This window comes from Syngnathoides biaculeatus, chromosome 22 (genome assembly GCF_019802595.1).
Source record: "Syngnathoides biaculeatus isolate LvHL_M chromosome 22, ASM1980259v1, whole genome shotgun sequence".
Classification (NCBI taxonomy): domain Eukaryota; kingdom Metazoa; phylum Chordata; class Actinopteri; order Syngnathiformes; family Syngnathidae; genus Syngnathoides; species Syngnathoides biaculeatus.
The window spans coordinates 805,062-822,741 of record NC_084661.1 but is presented as its reverse complement, the minus strand read 5'-3'; the positions used below and the strand labels follow the sequence as shown (position 1 = coordinate 822,741).

Here is a 17,680-nt window from a genome sequence, read left to right as displayed (position 1 = left end):
ACAAAGCCAAGTAAAACATGTCATGTAAATCCAAAAATAATATGCTTGTGGAAAAACATTCCAAGACAACAATATTTATTCCTTTAATCATAATTTACAGCTCACCATTAAAATGCAGCTGTGCGTTGAAGTGTCAGGTGCAAACACACATTCAGAGCTCTTCACATGGGCTTGTTTAGCAAACTAGTTAAAGGATGCTCTCTCTCAAGTTCCCGCTTGAGTTGTCGGACTGCTGCATTTCAGTATGGATTGCTGCCGATCTGTTCCATGTATTGAAGTCCAAAAGGGCTTGATTGAGTTTCTCTATCCAGTTCAATTTCTCCTGTTTGGTGTCAGTTGAAAACCAACACCTGAGGGGAAACAAAAGCATCAAAATGTTTGGAGTCGTACTCAGAGACTACTACTATATGCAGCACGTCTTCAAAGTGTTTTTGTGCAACACCAAACCCTCATTTATCACAAGGGTTACTTATCAGAAAACCACCCCAATAAATGAAAGCCAAAGTAGTGACCTTTTTTTTTCCCCCCTCAACATATGCCATCATGATACTTCAGGTAGGGTGCAGGTATTTTGTCAACTTGAGGTCACCATCGCTATATTTGAACTTAGTGCTTCTCAAATGGTGGGGCACGACCCCAGTGTCAGACCCTGAAGAACATGATTTGCCATACTGATAAGAGTAATTGCTCATCAACTGAAGTAGATAGTGGCGCTCTCATTGCACTCAGTATTTGCTCTATGGCATAGTAATGTTTATTGCAATAGTATAAGCAGTTAAACTTTGAAGACACCAAGGGAGGAAAAAAAAACATGGCTGAAAAAAGTAAGTTAAGTTTTCTACATTGTTGTATATGTAAAATGTTAACGGTTTAAACAAGTTGATTTCAGGGAAAAACGATGCACTTTTTCCTTATTCAGAACAGTAGACATGACTTTCGAAGATGACAGATCTGTTTACTATGAGGAATTGCTGTATGCAAACCAATCATGATAGATAAATGTGGACGCATTTGATTATGTCATGTCACTTCAGAGAAAAAGTCATTAAAAAGAAAAAAAAAAACCTCACTTGGCAATGGCTCCATCGTTGTCGTCTTGCTGTAGATTGCTGCTCACCAGCTCAAAAGTGTAAGGTCGAGCACACGCGTCTCTCTTGACTGGTCTGACACACTGATATTGGGCGCTGGACAGGGAGATGACACCCTCTGCTTCCTGTGTTTATACAATCATAAGATTCTCATAGAGCCCAGAGGTTTTGATTGATCGATTTCAACTACAACAACTTGACTATTCACACCTTGGATTCTTTCTCATTGGGGTGATTCCAGTAAAGCATGGTACAGCCATCCAGAGTAAAATATCGACGATGCCACGCCCCATAGCCGCTGATAACTTCAAACATGGTCTTGAGAATGAAAAAAAAAAAAAAAGACTAATTATTCTTGGCCTTGTTCCTCCCCACCCCAACAATCCATCACAAAACTTGGCATTTAATTTGTGCATGGAGAACCACTCACACGCAACCTCTGACAACTATTATCTATCCCTCAATCCAGTCCTGTCTGGCAGGAGCTACGTGTGTCAAATATCTACACTGACCAGAAAACCTTGGTTTTGCACACACGAGTGGCTCTTGCTGTCCAGTTGCAGGTAGATGTGGCCCTCTAGAGGAGAAAGAAAAGGCACCTGCAGATGGGGGGGAAAAGGATGTAGGATTTAGATGGCAGGTAGAGAGAAAAAAAATGTGTATTCTCTCTAAAGAGCATTCTGGAGAATAAAATTGTGGCATTTTATTCTACAAAATAAAATACATTCTACCAATCACTATCCTACCGTATTACCTCAAAATAACGTTATTCAGGACAACTTGGTATGTATTTATTTCTACATCCATTATCCTGTTGAAATGAATGGATGGATTTCAACTTTGGAACTTCAGCTAACATACCGGTGGGATATCTTGTGATCTATTTTTCCTCATGCCTCAAAATTCCATCATCATAGCTCAGGTCAATGAAGACATTTTAAGTTTCCAAATGAAGAGATGCTTTAGAAATTTACTTCCTTCCAGTTTTCTTGACTAGTCCAAACCATTCAAGAGGTCTCTCATTTAATTACATTTCAACATCTAATTCCTCAGCATTTCAGTACAGCTTCAGATTTTCTACATTCACATTTGAAGTTAGGCTCTAATGTTTCGACTATAGCTGTAAACATTGTACATTTTTAAATCCTAACAGTAAAATGTTCAAAATCTCAGTATTTAACTTAGTTCTCCAGGTAGATTTCTATTAGCTTTTGAGCTTCTCAGTGTGTGCAATTATTGTCTGTGTGCTTTAAAGCTGCTAAATTGCATTTCATTGAAAGCCGTCTTACAGAGTTACAAATTATAATAGGCATGTTTACAATTTAATCCGTGCATCAGCAAACGTAAAACTAATAAAGCCCCCCCCCCCTCAGAGCACTCTGTAAAATCAAAAAGATTAATATTGAGTACAGTTTGCATACATCATGAGCCTAACAAAACAACATGGTGTCACATTCTTAGCAGTGTTGTGCAGACCTTTTCCTGAAATTCATCTCCCAGGAGCCTCCTAATTTTGCCATCGAGTTTCATCTGAGTGTGGGAAGCACAAAGGAAAGACAGAAAGGGGAAAGGGAGACAAGTGACAGACGGGTTACATCAACAGTGACCCCGCCCCCACCCATGAAGGAAAATTTGACCCAAGTGGTGTGAATAGCAACATGCAATAAAGTCTGTCAGTGGCGTGCAAAAAAGGTGTGGAGTAACTGAAGAATTTTTTTTTTTTTTTTTTAAATTTAAACTTACACTAAGATTGTAGAAAACCAGTTGTCGATCGCTCATGAGCCATTTAAATAAACAGTGATATTTTCTGGGCCCTCCCCAAACTATTACCTTATCTAACAGGAACTTGTTGTGTCCCAGACTGGCTAATGTGATCTTGTGGGACCCGACCAGACAAAAGTTACTAGAGCGACGAGTGTATACAGTTGGAACAACAGGGGCTGGTGGGAGAGTGGGGAGAATAATAATTAAAAAAAATAAATAAAAAAAAAAAAAAAGAAGAAGCAATTACCACAAGAAAAAGCAGTGTTCTGAAATAAGTCAATCAAATAAAACCAAAACAAAATAAATACATGGGTCAACTTACATGTGAGATTGCTGCTGGTTCGGTGCTATAACAGAAAGATGACTTAATTAACCCGCAAAAGCGCTTTAAATTTTATGCATAATTCAATACTCACTGTTAGGGTATTCAGAAGCTTTTTTGGGGTTACCTGCAAATGTAGAACATGGAGCAAAGATGACAATGTATAAAGAAGTATGAGGAGGAATAATAAAGAAATGTCACAGACCCTTGACTTGGTGATTGAATGGTCATTGCCACCGTTAGTCCCTGATGTTTGAGACTAGACAGCATAAAAACAAGCATTGTAAACATTAGGGTTAGATTAGGTCTTACAATGAAAATACATCTACAGTTTGTAGTGATGCTTTTGTTTCGCTACACTACTATCTAGGAAGGGTTAAAAAAAAAAAAAAAAAAAAAAAAAAGTGTGAAACCAAAGTGTCATAAGTGCCAAAATTACCAGGTTGGCTAGAATTATAAATTGGCTCAAAGAGAAGCCGGACAGATAAGCGAGCTCAAGGAGGATCAGGAAAAGGTTGAGACGCAGCGAGCAAAGACATATGGGCAGATGGTATTAGGGAGCAGGATGTAGAAGACAGGCCAAGATCAGAGGTGTCAAACTCATTTTTTGTCACGGGCCACATCGTAGTTTACCATAACAGTGAAAACCATAAAAAAAAAAATTTCACCACCTTATGAAATTTATGAACTAGTTTTGGAATCAGAAATGAAGGGTAATTCCCCCCCAACTACTATATAGTTGTTTGGTAACAAAAATGCTTGCAATAATCATTGTTGTCATTTATAATACTGTATGACAATTTGAAATTTTGGTACATATTTTAACAAAAAATCATGGAAGTTGATACACATGATTTGACTTCGCAGGCCATTTAAAAATCATGCGGCGGGCTGGATCTGGGCCCCGGGCCTTGAGTTTGACACCTGTGGCCTAGATGAAAAAGGATGACACGCTGAACCAAACCCCCAACAGGAAAAGCTGCTTTGGATTTGATAAGATCTTGCCTCACCAGGCTATAAACTTCAACATCGATTTCAAAAGTTGAGCGAATATCCTTCCTGAAATGTCAAATGACAGAAGTTAGGTTTCAACAACAGCTTGGAGAATGTGTACAAGAAATGGATGGAAAAACTGTTGATGAAACAACTTACAGAGTTACAGAAGTGGGGAAAGAAATGGCATCTCCATTCTGAGCATCTGCTGTCGTCGCCAGTGGGGTAGAAACGATATTGCAGGGACCGTAACGGATCAGGATGAAGAAATAGTGACTTGGACGACCTGAATTTGTTAATTCAATTAATAAAAATAAAAAGCTACTCCAATAATTGCTAATTGACTAATACAATATTAGACTTTTGCAATCACTGAATACACAAATACCTGAGATGTTGTGTGAGGAACAAACGTATTCCAACTTGAGAGGCAGTTGTATATTTGTGATGGTAACAGTCCCTCTGCAAGGCTGCTGTGTATCATTCTCCTCCGCTTTAGAATCTGAACCAGTCTCCTCCCTGAGCTTGACCACTTCTGCTTGCAATGCTGAGCACTTCTCACCTAAATAAAAACCCAGATATATACACTTGTTGGGTATATTGCATTGTTTAAACAGTGGATATATTAAAAAAAAAGTACAAGTTCTTGTTCAATTACCAGGTTTAGTGATGGAAGCGGGGGGTTAAGTTTGAACAACGATTCAAATTTTTTCCACCCTTTAAAATGACCTATACCGTTTTGCCCTATATAATACTTTTAAACTCTAATTTTTGCTCACGAAAATGAAACTGGTGGTCATTTCCAATCATAAACCCTTTTGGAGCAATTTGTTTGTTGCCTTAGAAACATCCATTTGACGTCGCCAAAAATCAATACACCACCTTGTCTGTGTGTGACATAGGCGACAAAACAAGCAGACAAAACCTGTGTATACAGGCGGTTGCCTTCTGCAGTGAAGCATTAGAATGATCAATAAACAAAACAAACCCAAATGTATTGAATCTGTCGATAAATCTTAATCGAGGGGACGAGACCGCAAAGACTCTTACTAAACGAAAACACCGTCTTCAGTCACTGACATCAGCAGGCTCACACAGGGTCCAGGCTCAACGTGACCCAACCAAATACTGCCGGAAAAACAAATATTTAAATCAGAAAGCTAACTAAAAATAATTAGTCTATTTTTGGAGAGGAATTCTTTGTGCAGTTTAATTCTAGAACTATGCAAGAAGTGCCATCATTCACAGCATTAAAGTGCTTTAACGTGACTTGTACAATGCAATCAAAAATCTTTCAGACAAGTTTAAATAACGCAGTTGCACAAGTGTGCACAGCCTCAATGATGTACCGTATTTTCTGCACACCGCATTAAAGACGCACCGCATTAAAAGGCGCATAGACTAGATGCTACAGTAGAGGCTGGGGTAGCCATCTCGCTTTGTTCCCTCGGAAACTCTGTGTAGTCTTCTTTACTTGGCGCAGATAATCTTGTTGCTTCCTCCACTTTCGCACCATTGATTGGTTGTTAAATTCTCTCACTGATGCTCTATTCCCATGTTCTACTACGTGACTGATCGCCTTGAGTTTAAACTGTCGTAAGCGTCTCTTAATAAGAGCCATTTTGGGGTCTTTACACACAAACAAATAGAAATGAAACAGCACGCTCCGTGCAGTCGATTATCCCACCATGCACCGCGCGCTACTTCTTCTACAGGGCAAAATAGGGTCGGCGGTTGCTTACCGTAGTTGCGAGACCTGTTGCAGCTCAATATTGTTCCATATATAAGGTGCATCGGATTATAAGGCACATGGTTGGTTTTTGAGAAAATTAAAGTCTCTGAGGTGCCCCTTATATTGCGGAAAATATAGTAGTTTCTTTCAAAATTAACCAATCACAAAATCATGTTAAATGAGTCAGCACACATCTGCCGGTGCATGTGGGTTAGTGCAAATAATCTACAGCTGTTCTATGCTTTTCATGACATTTTTGTACTTACAACACGAGCAGCTGTTCGCAGAATTCTCCCACAGGATCAGAGGGTATCGTTTTTCAAGGGTACAAAAAAAAAAAAGTTTTGAATGCAGCAAATAAAGTATACCTTGGAACACAGCAAAGATACTCATTTTCAAGTGGAGAAAATAGTAGTCACTGTTGTGCCACTACTAAGTACCGTAGGTCCCTTTAAAATTTCATGAGAAAAACTTAGGGAGGCTGTGGGAAGAGGTTGACAGGAAAGTTGAAAGAGTTGCAGAAATTTACTGGCTGTTTAGTACTTGTAACAATCTCCCGCCATCTTCATGTCCGGGATATCGGGTAAGGGTGTCGAGACAGAAGCATTATCTTACAAAGAAAAATATCCAAACCTGGCTAAAAACATATGTGAAATCTCCACAATTCATGGGAAAATGTGCAATGGTCCAAAGAAACTAAAGGTAAATTGTAAAGCCTACTCGATCACTACTTGATTTGGAGTTAATCAAGGCACATCTAATGGTGACAATTGTCTGCAAATTCATCTAACATGAATTCGAATGTGATTGGTTCATTCTGATGAGTCAGATTTTCAGAAGTATAAGGTTTTACACCTGTGCATACATCTCTTTTCCTTTTTACTTCATCTCTCTGCACACACACACACACACACACACACACACACACACACACACACACACACACACACACACAAATGTTGAAAAGTTCTGAAATGATTTCTTGGCCTATTTTTTTCATAGATCGCAAAAACTAACTTCATATAAATAAATGTATAGGCTTTATATATCCTTTATCAATTATTTGGAAGAGTGATCTTGATCAAAAAAGATTTGACTAATTCTTTTCAGTGAGCAAGGCAAGTGAAATGTTCATGTACATACAGGTCACAAGTAGCAGCTTTTCAGCCTCAGCCTCCTCAAGTGAACCACGTCCATGCTCACATCAGTGCAGCAACTTAATGCCTGCAATGTTTGTTTGATGACAGTCTGCAGCTTGGCTGCTTCTTCATTTAGTGCCTGGACAAACGGGCCAACATTCAAATTTAATACTGTCAGTGTGTGTTTAAAATTCAACTAGAGGTAAAATGCAATCACTTCAGTGGAGTTTATATTTTGATATGAAATTTTCCATCTGTTACTTATGACTGCCCACCAATATTTTGTCCTTGATGTTGGTTGGTGCTTGAGGCTGGGGCTTTTCAGGTATTCCTCTCTCCACCCCATGTGTAACACACTGAATGGCCAGCAGCTTACTCTGCCTTTGTGTGCGGTAGGCATCGATGCTGTCAAATCACAGAACAAAATGGAGACTGTAAAGAATGTTACAGCGACACTGAAGTGCTCCACAACATTTCTTGCATCATAACTCAGACACTCATGCACAAAAAGTATATGTACTGTACAGGGTCATTGTGTATAATCGTAATTGTATTAATAAAAATCTTAATGTGATTGACAGTTTTGTCATTCTTCCTCCACAGCTAACCTGTTCTACCCTCTCACTCCTCCATCTTAACCTAACTGCAAGGTAGACAATCACCCCACAGACTCGAGTCTCTTAAATGTTTCTTCCTTAAGCCTGTGAAACTGTGATTTTTGTTGCTTATAAGATGAAAGCAACCAATATTTCACAGCATGTTCACATTGTGCGATGAGACTTTCATTTAATTTTGGTGACATCTGAGTAAATATCAAGCTAATTGTAATATCAGTGCAGCTCATTTTTTTTTTGGTTAAAAGTCTCTGTGAGCAGAAATTTAACACTTGTGGAGTTCACGTATATGGAAAAAGATCTAGACCTGCTCTTAATGCAAAGTGCCTTTGACTTCAGTCTTGTAATGTGCAGTTTATAAACAATATTGCCTTAATTATGGCTTTTAGTGTGCGTCAGTTCGCACTTTTTTTTTTTTAAATTAGATGCGGGCCGCAAACAACGACCATAGCCGACTCCAGTAATGAAAACTGTCCTAAATGTTGACCCAGCTGTTAGATGGTGGTAAGTGGGAAAATGCCAAGTTAAACAGAGCCATGACTGACTTGTTGTGATTTAAATGCATGCTACTTTTCTTTTAAAAGGCAGGGGTTTTTTTTGGAACAAGTCAGAGATTAAACTTTCCCCCTTTTTGAAAATAGCTACATTTTTTTTTTAAAGCTGTGTTCAGCTTTGGGGCTTACTGCGGCGTCAGGGGGAGTAAATGCAGAGGACAAAGAGTAGATGGCACTTTTGAGATAAAATGCTTAAAGAGTACACAATATTATTCATGACAAACTTGAGCAAAATAACTAACAATGTACTCTCACTCAAACAAAAACTGTGCTCACCTGTAGAGTGGTGAAGTTTCCACAGGAGAGCTAGGGGTCTCTCCTTGGGTCAGGAGCAAAGATTCAGGGTCAGCTTCCATGCCGCTTGCTAGTCTCTTTCGTTTCTAACCAATGGTGGATAGAAAATCATTCATCACATTCTCAACATGTTGGACGTGTTTTGGGCAGGGTACTGCATTTGTGAATTCATCAGGTTTTTGAAAAAAGTGCTAAACACTGTAGTGTGGGCATCCAAATATATAGAAATATGAACCCTTTGAACTTACCAGTGGAATTACCACAGCCTCTACGGACTTGCTGAGCGGAGAGAGGATACCATCAGGAGGGAAAGTCAATAGTTCATCCCCATTGCTTTGAAACTTCTCACACTCATCTTTGGCATTCAAATGTTCTCTACTTTTCTTACTGTCCAACTTAATATTCACTCTCTCTTTCTCTCCACACCAATTGCTGATGCCACTATCCTGGTCTTCTGTGTCCTCTTCATTGTATTGCTTTTCTTCCTTTCTTTCTGCATACTCCAGCACTTCCTCAAACATTTGGTCAATTATCTCAGCAGTGTTGGTCTCATCAAGAGAGCTGACCTCAACATCTGAGAGTGAGAAAATAGATTCTGATTGTAGTTATTAACACACATACACAGAAAAATAAAAAATAAATAAAACCAATCAGTTTCTCATGCAATTAGGATTAAAAGCTCCATTCTGCAAACCCCACAAACATCGCAATGTTGGTGTCACTGTGATAGTTTTAACCCGGTAATATGAAAATGTACAACTCTGTGATAAGAAAACATGACACTTTACATTAGCTTTCGGAGAAAAACTGCTCAACAGACCACTGTTACATTGAGGTCCAACTCTAATACAAAAAAAGAAAAAAAAATGTAGCATTAAGCACGTTAAAAGTCCTGCCAGACATTAAGTTAAAATCATTTCATGTTTATACTGTAGTATCTTTTAGTTACATGTTAAAATATAGATTTTATATCTAAAGCGCAATGTGAGTGAGTCATGTACATTTTTATCGCTTCAATGTAGCCTAGCCACTGCCCGATCCTCCCCTAACGTAATCTGTCAAGATTCATTGCTTTCGTTCTGAGAATGATACATTACATATCAGTGTGCAATTGTTAATCGTGTCATTAATAGTTAACATATTAGACGTAAACACTCTGGGCTGCGCTGTGTGTGGCGTTCAAAAGTTTGTAATTACACTAACATGCATGTTACTGCTTTTCACTGAGGTAACTGATATTTGTAGTTTTTTTTCCCCCATTTTGTATGTTTCCTCTGTTTGACAGGAAACTACAAGTGGGAGTGTCAAACAGCTAGAATGTTTTGTCTCATTTCGAGAATTGCTTACAACAGTATGTGTCAAAATATACACTGTAAATGTGACTACTTTTAAGACAAGGTACTGCAGTACAAAGAAAGACCTGCGATGCTCTAATGATACTGTATATTGTGCGGCACTAATACATACTGTACGATTATATTTACAAGATCAGTACATTCGTGCAATTCCCTAATCTGCTGTAAGACACTTGTTGCCCTCTTTATTTCACCTGCCACACTTGTCTCTTCTCTCTGCTCCGTGGAGCCCCCAGAGGAACTTGAGGCATGGATCGTCTCAAGCTTCGGGTTCCTTGAGTTTGCACCTCCTCCTGCTATGTAGGTTTCTTCTGCTCGACCACAGTCTGCCATACTCTGGCATCCATCTAATGCCATTTCCTCAATTTCTTCAACATTCTTTGACAAGAGAGTGACGTTCTTGGGGCGAGGAGTCTCATTTACCTCTAGCAGTTTAACTTCTGGCTTTTGGTTTACAACATCCCTACTACCTGCCTCATTAGACACCAGTCGCAGGCCTTCTTTCCCATTTGTGATCTGGATTTGATTTGGCTTCCGATGTCCATCACTCTCATCAGGGTGCTGTTCTGACTCATGGTTATTGGTAATATTTCCTGCGATAGTTTCTACTTTAACTTTTTTACGAGACTCTTCCACTCCCTCATTATTCGTCAATGAAGGTAAACATTTGTCTCGTCCTTGGTCACTTGTGCACCTTTCTGACTCACAGTGGCTCCGTTTTCTTCTTGGCGTCCTATCAGTGTGTGTGTAAGAAGAATCACGTATCGCAACAAATTCATTTGCCGTCCGATGTTCATCTTGGTAGATACGAGTGGCCCCACCATGCTGTGCAACACTGCTTACTCGAGGTTTATTCTCTTTTGGTAGTTCACCCAACCTATGATCTTTGTTAGCACATACACTTTGCGCTTGGTTTTCAGACACCCCACATTTTGGACCATGACAAGTAGGATACTTCCACAATCTCAACTCCTCCTCTGTTGAGAGCTCCATTGGTTCATCACCATAAGATGATTCACTATCCTTGATATTTTCTTCAGCCTGCTCTTTCTGTTCTGTTACACCTGAAATATTCTTGCGTTTGATATTGAACTCAACACGAATTGATTCATCACGGTTCTGTTCTTCACATGCAGACAGCTCAGACTTGTTCTGATTCTCATCCCTAGATACTCTGGCGAATATTTGACCTGGCTGATCATCTGGCTTCTCCCCTCTTTGTTCTCCATCATTGTCGATTTGAGCAGTCTTCGTCTCCTTCCTTTCAAATTGCAGCTGCCTTCCAATCTTGCCATCTGATCCAAGAGATGTTGCACAATCTTCAGGAGAACATACTGTAGTTGGATGAAGACAAAGAGTATTGTTATCCAAATAATAGTGATGCCTTGAAATGAGTTTAATTCGTTCCTTGACCACATTCACAACTCAAAACACCTATCCCTACTGAAATGAATAGAAGTGCCTTTATCTAATAACCCTCCAAAGAAAACCTTGTACGTAATTTTTTTTAAGTGAGAAAAATCTGCACTCAATGCTGCTTTGAAAAAACATTGTAATAAGTAGAATCTTGAACAAAGAAATCACACTTTCCCCTTCAGTGCACATCATGCTTCTCATTCTGATGTACATACCTTGGCCACCTGAAAAGATAAGCATAATGTACTGGCGACTCAGCTCCTCACCAGCGCAATAATAGTAATTCTTTGCAGAGGCTAAAGAATATATGCCTGTGTCGATGGGTCTGCCTAGATGATGGTGTCGAGTTTGTGTTCAGATACCTGTTGCTTAGAAAGGTAACAATACCACACATGCCTTTTCTCCATTCTAGATCAAACAGCCTGGCTCTGCCCCGCATGGCTGCTTCTCATTTACAGGTTTTCAAGGCCGAGCAGGGTTACAACAGCACCACTTTTCAGAAACTCCAATGAGGTTTACAAAGCCGGGGTGAGGAAGGCCGTTATGTAACAATCATCTGAGAGATGCATGAGCTGATATTGTTTTTTTTCCCCCCTCACTTCCACAATCATGGCATCTAAAGGCTTCACACAGAGCACTGGTGCCAAACCAGACTGCATTCTTTTTGTGGTTTAAAAAAAAAAAAAAAAAGTGAAAATGTCCACGATACTGAATACACAGCATCAAATGCCTATACAGGTTCACCAGGCATCCACTTGTGATTGGCTCAAGTACGTCAGCAACGCTACATGATTGTGTGATCCAGTTGGTTTCCACCATGTCACGCAGTATGCGGCAGGCTTAAAACACCTTTTATTCCGTGGTCAGCCAAGGAGGATATTCTTACATATTGGCAGAAAGTTAAATACAGCTCAATGAAAGGCGTAACAAGAAACAAGTGCATCACTTTCTTGAGCTCGCTCCAATCCCTCATAATTTTGATTGGTGCCTGTTGTAATGGAGGCCAGGCCAGTCCAAGCGAGGCGGGCACAGAGCGGGGCCAGGCTGTTCATGAACTTGTAAAAGAATAAACAGCAAAAGATCGAGTGGTGAACCAGTGCCAATGTGGAGTTTCCTCTTGAATGTTAGCAATACGGTAACGGAAGCTATGTGATCGTGTTAAATAGACATTTCTGCTTTGTTTGGGTTTATTTGACAGTAATCTTCAGCTAAGAGTAGAGTAGAAATAAACTGCTTGTAGTATCTTTTTCCGCCGATTATCTGCCAAACTTCTGTTTGGAAATTTAACCTATTGTATTCCCCCCCCCCAAAAAAAAGTAATCCTTGAATCGCAAGTCACCACAGTAATTGCCACAAAAAGGCCACAAACACAAAAATTATCTGGCATACCAGAAGCAGATGACTTAAATTGGAAAACTAACAGTAAAGAACAGGCAAACTTCACTATACTGCAAAAAAGCATATACATCCTTTATATCCATATCCATCCTTTTTTGAGCCGCCTATCCTTACAATGGTTGTGATAATGCTGGACCCCATCCCAGCTATTGTATTTTAAGACAGCAGGTGGTGTACACCTTGAACTGCTTGCCAGTCAATCGCAGGGAACATTGAAAGTCATTTGCACTCACCATCATACTTAAGGGCAATTTAAAGTCCCCAATTAATGCATATTTTTGGGACGTGGAAGAAACCAGACTGCCTGGAGAAAACCCACGCAACCACAAGAAAAACATGCAAACAGGCGGGGGCGGTATTTGAACCCCAGTCCACAGAACTGTGAAGCCAACACTAACTAGTTGCTACACTCTGCACCTGTGAAAATACACTGTACTACATGTTCCAACCTCGATTATATTGTATAAGTTGTGCCTATGAAAAGCATCAACATTTCTAAAATGAATATATAAAATCTTTCACCTGTTAACGGTCCTGTCCATGCTCCTGCTGTACCAGCTTCAATATAGCTGCCATTGTTCAACCCTCTGTCGTTGACCTGCTGGGGATAATGCTTTTGTCAGTCTTACTGTTTATTAACAACACATTACATATATACCACATTCCAAATGGGAATACACAGACTGTGGTGGCAAATAGACTGTAAGTACAGTAAGACACCAGAACAAGAGCTCCATTCTCCTCCCGCACGCAGCCAAATCACCTCCCTGCTTAATGCATCTCCGCAAGCGACGACAATGAACAACGCCACCCGTGGCCACACACATCGACATATTTAGCACCCCTGACTTACATACTTTATTAAGTTATTATGATGCGGATCTTTTGTTACTTGAGAGGATTATGTTACCCCCCCCCCAACTATTTTTTTTAAATAGCTGTATATACATCTACCTATCATTTAGAACCCACAAAGTTCTCATCCTTTGCACCTGTGCAATCCATTTTTCACGACGAACCAGGTGTTTTCGGAAACGTGTGAAGAGTGAATCCATCCTCCCAAGTGTTCGAGCAATATAATGATACGGCATTTTGGCTAACATGCAGGGGAAAAAAAAAAAGCTACTTCCCCTCCAGTCAAACTGGTATCAACACACGAAGCCGCCAGTGTGGGGGTCTGGGGAAAAAAAGCGTCACCTCCTGCTTCTTCTCCAAAACGAATGCCTCGAGAGGATTTTCATGGCGGGAGACACAGAAATCCATATAGGACAACATCATGACGTGTGGTGAAAAAACATATTGGCAGTCAGTCACATTTGATTAACCCGTTCGCTCCACTCCACACTCTCAAATCTGCACAGTTGAGCACGAAAAATCACGTGCATAAAATTTGTTACGAGTAGAGAAAATAGATAAAAGACGTCGCTCATTTTGTGTAGTCTTGACATTAATTTACGTGTTTATTTCATGAACGTTAACAAAAAAAAGCCTGCTCCTAAACAATCAGTATTCACCCGGAAACACAAAATGCAAGTTTAGAGTACTGAGCATGTACAAAAGTGATGCCAAAAGCGCATGTTACGAACTGCTTCGCATACTGGGAGCGTATTTACGTCGAAAGTGGTCAACATCATGAGCCGTGTCAAAGAAAATTCAGTTACACCAGGCAAGCTCAATGAGTCGATCGCGAGGCAGTTTTGGTTGATCATGTGATGGCATGCCCCCACCCCCCTAAAAAAAAAAAAAAAAAAAGAAAAAAAAAAGATGTTAGACTATCATCCACCTTGTCGCTTGATTCAGGTGTGGCCATCACGTCGAGTGCACACGCACAAAGGCGCGTTCTTGCCGGCTTCCTACTTACGGCAGTTGCGGTGATGTGCGCGTGCACTCCCCACCCTCCAGCCGGTCGATCTCGAGAAGCTGGCTGCTTGAAAATTAGATCTTTGGTGGTGGTGGGCTGCTTGAAAATTAGATCTTTGGTGGTGGTGGTGGTGGTGGGGGGGGGGAATGATCTGGGCACCCCTGATTTACATTGAAAACATTTTTCGGATATACCACAGGTAATGTTTCAGTATCTAACTATAATAAGTATGAGATTGTGATTTACTTTGACTTGATCTAAATTCTAATGTTAGACTAGTCTGTCCATATCTAAATGCGAACGGTCATTTTCCCCCCCGTGGTACCACGTTATCTTGAAGTTGAAAACTTTTCCTCTCTCCATGCTTTAGGAAGATCTAAATAACCTAATGTTATCTTTCATCAATGGACTGACAAGAGATAGCACTGTAAACTATGCAAGATTATAACATAAATATACATACCATAATTTACAGCGCTATCTATTGTCAATCCATTGATGAAAGATAGCAGTAGGTTATTTATACCTTCCTAAATCATGGAGAGAGGAAAAGTTAAATGATTTGATGATATGAATATTTGGTTTTGAAATTGAATGTCTATTGACCGCTTTAAAAATGTCTGTCTCAGTCTGTGCAGTGTGAAATTATGATTATAGTACTAATAAACTAAAATAACTACATACTCGGGTATAACAACTCAGTAAGCTATTTTAAGGTCTTGAGATTCTATCCCTAATCACACCTGACTGGGGGACCACACCCGTAACTTTATATCTGCGGGCATGACTGACCACACCCGTACATTTATCAAATGTGAGTGACTGGATGGGTCAATTCCGGCTGCCTTTTTTTCCCCATTAAAAACATACTAAAAATCATGCTTTACGTGTCAGTAGACCTTTAACGGTAGTTGAGAACACTAATTGTGTACTTTTTACATTGCAACACAGTGTCAATTCTTCAGCATTGTCCTGTATTCTCAGTTTTGAGATACTGTACATCAGTCCAATGGCTGAAGAGGGAAACGTGTCTTAGCAAAATTATAGTATTTATATGTAAATATTTTTAAGGCCGCTTCACTTTGATCAAAAGAAATCTATTCTCCAAGAGTGGTCTATGTGGTTAATAGATCATGTATGTCAAGAACATAAAGATGCCAGTAGCAGTTCTGACAAGGCCACAACTTGGCTCCTGGTGGCCTTAGTCAAAAAGACTTCAGTCAAGTGAGGGCATTTCGCAAACAGACCGCAATATGACACGCTACAGTTCCACACCACTGCAAGTTTCAACCACAAAAATGAACAAATTGCTAAAACTACGTTTTCTCTCTTTGATACTGCGCTTACATTGGCGGTCATTTTGTGCAGTTAGTCAGTGCGATTGATACAGTACTGTAGTCAGACAAATAATTACAAGGAAATTCCACCTGAAATAATGAAGGGTCAGAGCTGCTCCTCTTTAGCCAGGCATTTTCACTAATTGGTTGGAAAGGCAACTTGTTCAACTCCTGCTCCCGCTCCTTTGTTAACATAAACATAAAATACTACACTTTAAGAAGATACACCAAGTCAAGACAATAGTCACACATTTTCAAACAAGAACGGGAAGAAAATTATGACTCACTTTTGTTGACAATAATACCAAACGAATGCTTTCAGACTGAACAAACCTGACGAATGCGAGAAAACTGCTGAGAGCTCGGGGTCACATCATCTTGCAGCTTGTGCTGAAGGTTAGATACCACATTGGAAAGGGTTCGCACACGTGGATTTGCTGGGCTAGCATAGGTCTCTGGCCCAGACTGACAGAATGGGTCTTTGGAACGATCCATGCGTTGATTCGATTCTGCCTCACTTGAGGGGGAAAAAATAATAATAATAATAATGCACTGTTTGTTCCCACCCACCCCTAAAAGCTGTCATTTTGGAGGCAGCAACACTTCACCTGACAGCAAAAATATATGACTAACTACTCCTCATTAATAGTAAAGTTATATGCAATCTACACAAAGACATGGATGTTTATTTAAACCAAACATGTAATCATTGAGAGTACAACGTTACTTTACTTTCATATTTTGAATGGAACTGTAGTCTTACAACGAAAAAAAAAAAATTTTAATAGTCCTGCAGTTGTGTTAAAAAGATTGTTCAGGAATGTTGCAGAGACCGCACGAGTCATCACTTAAACTGCTCCCTTTGCACAATTGACATTGTTAAGACACTTATCTGTATAGATTTCAAATCTTGCACGGCTTATAAGGAATAATTACTATGAATAGAAATGTCTCTTGTTTTTTTTGTTCTTGTTGCTGTGTTGTTTGTTCCTTGTCTGTTTTCTGTTCTATATGTCGTACCAGGGGAGCACCGACTGTTGGAGAAAAAAGAAATCCTTGCGTGTTCACAGCTGATTCTGAATTGTTCAGGAAGTACAGTATTTACATAGGAGACACGCAGACTGAGTCGGTTGTGAAAAAATGCATGAATAATTGAATTACGTTTTGACTTTATTACAGCAGAGTGTAACCATTTGTCGATAGTTCCTTGCTCGTCCTGGTTCCTTCGTCCATGCTTAGCCTAAAGCTACAATATAATTAACTTTCCCTGAGAACTGTGATGATCAAACACACACAACCTAACTTCTGTTTACTAACTCCAAAAAAGTGATTAATCAAATCGAGCCTTAGTTCAGAGCAAACAGCGGAGCGTTAGTAAAACTTTGGGAATCACCGGACTAAGATTTATATAATCCTAAACGATCGCAAACCCTAAAATCCTCACCTGAAAGTCGATTTCAGTACGCCTGCCTGCTTGTAAAAATTGCTGCTTCCTGCCGCTGATTTTCAAGCGCAAACAGTGTACGTAACTTCCTTAGCACGCCATTTTCATTGGCTAATTCCTCCCGCCCCTTTAAACAAAATCAGTTCTGAATGGGTGACGTCTTTTGAAGTCATTTCCGTCTTGGTTTTATTGGTTAACAAACGTGTCAATATCGTCATCGACAACATTTCAGAAGTCATGAAAATCTGTGGTGGTGGCGTTAAGATTTTTTTGACTTGTCAACTCTAAATTACATTGTCAAAAATCAAATGTCCTAGGCAGTTCCTCCGGTGTGAAGTATATGTATGGAACTGCATCCCCCAGTATGTT

General features: G+C 39.8%; 1 protein-coding gene across 1 annotated transcript; it reads right to left on the bottom strand.

Moving 5' to 3' along the window:
* Positions 1-58: 58 nt before the first annotated feature.
* Positions 59-17,448, bottom strand: anln2 (anillin, actin binding protein 2). The gene is given in 22 exon segments (XM_061810036.1): positions 59-350; positions 1,071-1,213; positions 1,299-1,406; positions 1,601-1,687; positions 2,565-2,618; positions 2,919-3,028; positions 3,175-3,199; positions 3,269-3,301; positions 3,380-3,433; positions 4,185-4,233; positions 4,327-4,453; positions 4,556-4,729; positions 7,043-7,102; positions 7,105-7,177; positions 7,314-7,443; positions 8,483-8,586; positions 8,749-9,074; positions 10,050-11,189; positions 13,192-13,267; positions 15,958-16,050; positions 16,201-16,384; positions 17,312-17,448. Coding segments are annotated over 21 exon segments (3,291 nt in total). The 5' UTR covers positions 16,363-16,384; positions 17,312-17,448; the 3' UTR covers positions 59-187.
* Between the last annotated feature and the right edge of the window lie 232 nt (positions 17,449-17,680).